Below are 5,963 nucleotides of genomic sequence, written 5' to 3' on the forward strand. Positions count from 1 at the left end.
CAAATATCATGGTGTGTGCCTCTCCCTTATGGATCAGGGATGGAATGTTCAAGTCTCCATCCTCTTTCAGCAGTCCTGCCTCCTCCTTTCAGCCTGCTCGTAGGCTCCTAGTGATTTGCATTGAATTATGAGTAATACAAATAAAAGAGAAGACCAGAGAGTCACTTTTGTGTTCCCCATTACAGGGAGAAAGGGCCTACAGATAGGCCAGATATGTAGGCCACCCATCTTAGGCCACCACTCAAGGCCTGGCCACCTGAGGCAGCAGAGCAGCCAAGACACAGTGAGTTCACACACGCAGCTCATTGTGAGCGAGGGAGTGTGAGACCACCTTCCCGCCCCACCTCACTTCCTCCCACTGGGAGCTTGGAAACAGCAAGTGCATGAGAGACTATGAGGAGGACAGCTGAGCTCAGTGTCACAGAGTAGACTGTGGGTAAATTTTGTTCATCAGACCCAAGGACAAGTAACAAGTTTCTAGGTAACTCCTTGAAAGCATCTGCATCCTAAAGAGTAGGCTGCCCATTAAGGGCAACACTGCCCTTGCCCCATGGGCAAATCCAGCCCCAGCTCAGGGAAAGCACAGAACAAAACGTCTGGCTCTTTGGCTATTCCTGTTTTGGCCCTGTTTGCCAGTATTTGACATTCTAAACACGCCCTGAATATAAGCCCAAGGGTTTTTTGTTTGTTTGTTTGTTTTTAATTAATTAATTAATTTTTTATGGTGACATTGGTTAATGAAATCCGGTAAGTTTCAGCTGTATACTTTAACAATAAGGCATACATATATTTACATTGTGTATTCACCTCCCATAGTTAGATTTCTTTCTGTCACCACACATTTGACCCCTTTTACCTCATCTACCTCCCCTCTTCCCTCTTGTAACCACTAGTCTATTGTCCATGTCCATGAGTCTCTGTTTGTCCTGTTCATTTGTCGCTTTTAGGTTATATCCCACATATAAGTGATATCATGTGGTTTTCCGCTTTTTCTGTCTGGCTTATTTCGCTTAGCATGATTATCTCGAGGTCTATCCATGTTGTCACAAATGGCAGTATTTCATCTCTTCTTATGGCTAAGTAATATTCCATTGTATACATGTACCACAGCCTCTTTAGCTAATCATCTATCGTAGGACACTTCAGTTGCTTCCATGTCCAGGCCACTGAGAATAATGCTGCTATGAACATCGGTGTGCAAATATCTTTTCGGATATGGATTTTCAAGTCTTTGGGGTAAATACGCAGTAGAAGGATTGCTGGATCATATGGTAGATCAATTCTTAGTTTTTCGAGGAAGCTCCATACTATTTTCCATAGTGGCTGTACCAATTTGCAGTCCCACCAGCAGTGTATGAGGGTTCCTTTTTCTCCACATCCTTTCCAACATTTATTATTACTCGTCCTGTTGATCATAGCTGTTTTAACATGTGTGAGATGGTATCTCATTGTGGTTTTGATTTGCATTTCCCTAATAGCTAGTGATTTTGAGCATCTTTTCATACATTCGTTGCCCACTTTTTGATTGGATTGTTTGTTTTTGTTGTTGTTGTTATTGAGTCATATGAGTTCTTTCTGTATTTTGGATGTTAGGCCTTTATCGAAGGCATTGCTTGCAAATATATTTTCCCATTCAAATGGTTGTCTCTTTGCCTTGTTAACAGTTTTTTTGCCGAGCAGAAGCTTTTTAGTTTGTTGTAGTCCCATTCATTTATTTTAACTTTTACCTCCCTTGTCTTTGAGGTCAAATTCATAAAATCCTCTTTAAGTCCAAGGTCTTTGAGTTTAGTTTTCTTCTATGCATTTTATTGTTTCAAGTCTTATATTCAGGTCCTTAATCCCTTTTGAGTTAATTTTGGGGTGTGGTGATAGACAACAGTCTAGTTTCATTCTTTTGCAGATGGCTTTCCAGTTTTCCCAGCACCATTTATTGAAGAGGCTTTCCTTTCTCCACTGTATGTTTGTGGCTTTTTTGTTGAAAATTATTTGCCCATATAAATATAGGTTTACTTCTGGACTAGGTTCAGTTCTGTTCCACTGGTCAGTGTGTCGTTTTTTCTGACAATACCATGCCGTTTTGACCATTGATGCTTTGTAGTATAATTCGAAGTCAGGCAGAGTGATGCCTCCAGCCTCATTCTTTTTTCTCAGGATGACTTTGGCAATTTGGGATCGTTTGTGCTTCCAAAAAAGTCTGGTGATTTTTTTGTTCTATTTCTTTAAAAAATGCCGATGGGATTTTGATGGGGATTGCATTAAATCTGAATAATGCTGTAGGTAATATGGTCATTTTAACTATGTTGATTCCTCTAATCCAAGAACACAGAATATCTTTCCATTTCTTTATATCTTCTTTGATTTCTTTTAATAGGGTCTTATAGTTTTCATTATATAGGTCCTTCACATGTTTTGTTAGATTTATTCCTAGGTATTTTATTCTTTTTGTTGCAATTGCAAAAGGAATTATTTTTTCCACTTCTTTTTCTGATACTTCATTATTAGAATACAGGAATGCTATAGATTTTTGAACATTGATTTTGTATCCAGAAACTTTACTGTATTTGCTTATTGTTTCTAATAGTGTTCTTGTGGAGTCTTTAGGGTTTTCTATATAGAGAATCATGCCATCTGCCAAGAGTTCTATGATTAAACTTTGTGAGCTGGGTCAGCATGTTAGGTGATGCAAAGGCTGGAGCTCTCTGTTACCCAGAGACCTGTGAATTAATGCTACAGATTTTCTGTCTCCCAACTCACTCAGAGCTCAGCCTCCTAGGGAGCCTCCTATGAAGACTACCTCAGAAGGCTGTGCTACGCTAGGACCTGCTTACCAGCATGTTAATCACAAGGATACTTTCTAAGGCATTAAGGCCGTCCCCTTGTCTTAGTCTATTCAGGCTGCTAATACAAAGTACTATAGACTGAGTGGCTTACACAACAGAAGTTAACTTCTCTGGGGGCTGAGAAGTCCAAGATCAATGTGCTGGTTGAATTCTTGGCAAAAAATTCTCTTCCTGGCTTGCAGACAGCTATTTTCTTGTGTCCTTGCCTCGTAGAGAGTACTAGTTCTCTGGTCTCTTCTTATAAAGGGCACTAATCCCATCATGAGAACCACCATTCCCCCATTATGACCTCATCTAAACCTAAATACCTCCCAAGACCTTACCCCCAAATACCATTACATTGGGAGCTAGGGCTTCAGCATACCAATTTGTGGGAGCACAAGCATTCCGTCTATAATACCCAGAGAACAGTGGTCCCTAAACCCCAGGCCGCAGACCAGTACCGGTCCATGGCCTGTTAGGAACCAGGCTGCTCTACAGGAGATGAGCAGTAGGCCAGCAAGTGAAGCTTAATCTGTATTCGCAGTCACTCCCCAGAGCTAGCATCACTCTCAGCTCCACCTCAGATCATCAGGCATTAGATTCTCATAAGAGCACTGGTCCCTGGTGCCGAAATGATTGGAGACCGCTGCCTTAGAAGATAGGGCTTAGTTTCCAAAATCAAGTACTGCCTCCCAATTCACATACACACATTCTTCCCAGCCTTTCCTCACAGACAGTAAAGTTGGATTGAGGAGAGAGCAGAGCACTTTCTTCTCGTCTTTCTTTTTCTGTGGTGGTACTAATACGATAGTTCCATGTTCTCTTGTTCTAAGAAAATACACAGACTTCAAAAAACAGACATGTTTTCCACACACAGTGTCAGCTGTGATAGGAATCTAGCAGTTTTCCTTTGGTTCATGAATATATTAACATTTTGTGGCTTTCAACATATTTATTGAAGTGTAATATCTACACAGAAAAATACACATATCATAAAGGTGACAAACTCACCAAACCAGCCCCCAGGTCAAGAAACAGCATTACCAGCAGCCCAGCCCCTTGTCCCCCTCTTAGTCACAATTCCTCCCAGTTTATCCCACCCTGACTACTAACAGCACAGATTGATGTCACCAGTTTTTGTTTTCCACTTACAGAAAGGTCATAGAGCATATACTGTTCTGTGTCTGACTTTTCTTACTCAACATTTTCTTTCATGTAGTTGTCAATCATTCCATTCAATGATGTATATAGATTTGTTTCTTCTGTTTTTATAATACGTTTTCTCCAAAGAATCTTCGTACTCTACTTCTACCTCTGCAAGTACCCTTTACCAGCTGCCTGCTTCATCTTTTTTTAACTGGCCTCCCTCTTCCTGCCTCATCAGTGTAAGTCTGAAAAGGCAAAAAACCTCCAGACAACTGAGAGGTCTGCCGCATTATTTAGTTTGGCCAAAGGATAGTAGAAGACGCCCAGGCAGATGCTTCCTGCCGAGCGGCCCCCGGGAATGCTCGCCAAGAAGTTATAAATGCATCCAGAGTCACCTGAATGTGTTTGGCTGATGAGTTTATTTTTTTTCTTCCTAGGTGTGCCTGAAGCTGAAGTCACTTGGTTCAGGAATAAAAGCAAACTGGGCTCCCCTCACCATCTGCACGAGGGCTCCTTGCTGCTCACAAATGTGTCTTCTTCAGATCAGGGCCTGTATTCCTGCAGAGCAGCCAATGTGCATGGAGAGCTGACCGAGAACACTCAGCTTCTGATCCTAGGTAAACACCTCGAGGCTGGCTGCCCCTGGTGGACCCCGTTGGGGGTGACTGTCTAACTCACCCTGCACCTCCTCTTTTCCCTGATCCAATTAAGAACATAAAGGTAAAATCAATATTCCTTCCCTTCTCCCCACCTTAATATCTTCCAATAGAAGGAACTCAGGCTTGGGGCCAGGCAGACATTAGTTTGAACCCTGGCTCCACCACTTACCGTGTGACCTTGGGCGAGTTACTTAACCTTGCTAAGCTTAGATTCTGGTCTTCCTGTGGAGACCTGCAAAACAGGAAGGATGCCCACATTGGTGAAAGGGTAGGCCTCAGATAGAGGTGACAGGAGTAAAGCAGTTATTCTTAACTCCTGTGTTAAGGGTTTCTTTGAGAATCAGATGAAAACTATAGATTAACCCCTCCCGAAAAATTCATACATGCAAGATTTTTTATGTAATTGTGGGAAGTTCGTAGTCGAGTGAAGTCCGCACTTGTACCCCCTCAGTCCATTTGGGCTGCTATAACAAAATACCACAAACTGGGTAACTTATAAATAACAGAAATTGATTTCTCACACTTCTAGAAGCTGGAAGTGCAGGATCAGGGTGCCAGCATGGTCACGTTCTGTGAAGGCCCTCTTCCAGGTTGCAGACTGGTGACTTCTTGCTGTGTTCTCATGTGGCAGAGGGCAAGCAAGCTCTCTGGGGTCTCTTTTATAAGGGCACGAATCTCTTCATAACCTAATCACCTCTCTAATACCATCACCTTTGGGGTTTATAATTTCAACATATGAATTTTGGGGAAGAAAAACATTCAGACTAGAGCACTCCCAAACATAAGAACCCCCGAGTAAAAAGTTTAACACAGTTCCTGTCATAAAATAGATGTTTAAAACTAACAATTGCTGGGACACATCCAACACCTGCTATTGCCCAGTGTTAGACTCAGCCATGTTGCAAGCTATAACCATTTTGTTCCCTGGTCTAGGGACCCTCTGCGTCTCTTCCCCACAGAATGTGAGGTTGTCTTACAGTTTTAAAAAAGCAATTATTAGAGCATTTATGCTAACTCGTTCACCAAGAAAAAGCTATCATTCTAAGATGAAAAGGAAGAATATGAGAAATATGTCTAATTATATACCATGGACTTCCTCAGGGAAAAGTAATTAAACTTAATACTTGTATTTTTATACCCCAAATTGATGATATAATAAAGCATAAGGTCTCTAGCCCTTGCTCACTCAGATTTCAGAGAAGCCCATATGGGTTTTCATCTCACCAGTGGCTGCATAAACCTCCAGTCATCTTAGGAAGTCACAGAAAATCAGCTCAATGTAGGATATCATTTGTTTTGTGTTGGGTTTCATCCAGCTGAGCTGCTAGTCTGGAGA

At 41.7% G+C, this 5,963-nt stretch overlaps 1 protein-coding gene across 1 annotated transcript in view; it reads left to right on the plus strand.

The window, feature by feature from the left end:
- Positions 1-5,963, plus strand: part of ADAMTSL1 (ADAMTS like 1) — a 409,445-nt gene that overhangs the window by 311,603 nt on the left and 91,879 nt on the right. The window contains exon 22 of the mRNA XM_011365360.2: positions 4,406-4,585. Within this exon, the coding sequence (XP_011363662.1) occupies positions 4,406-4,585 (180 nt within the window). The remainder of the gene's footprint in view (positions 1-4,405; positions 4,586-5,963) is intronic.

Source organism: Pteropus vampyrus, unplaced genomic scaffold (assembly GCF_000151845.1).
Source record: "Pteropus vampyrus isolate Shadow unplaced genomic scaffold, Pvam_2.0 Scaffold109, whole genome shotgun sequence".
NCBI classification, from domain to species: domain Eukaryota; kingdom Metazoa; phylum Chordata; class Mammalia; order Chiroptera; family Pteropodidae; genus Pteropus; species Pteropus vampyrus.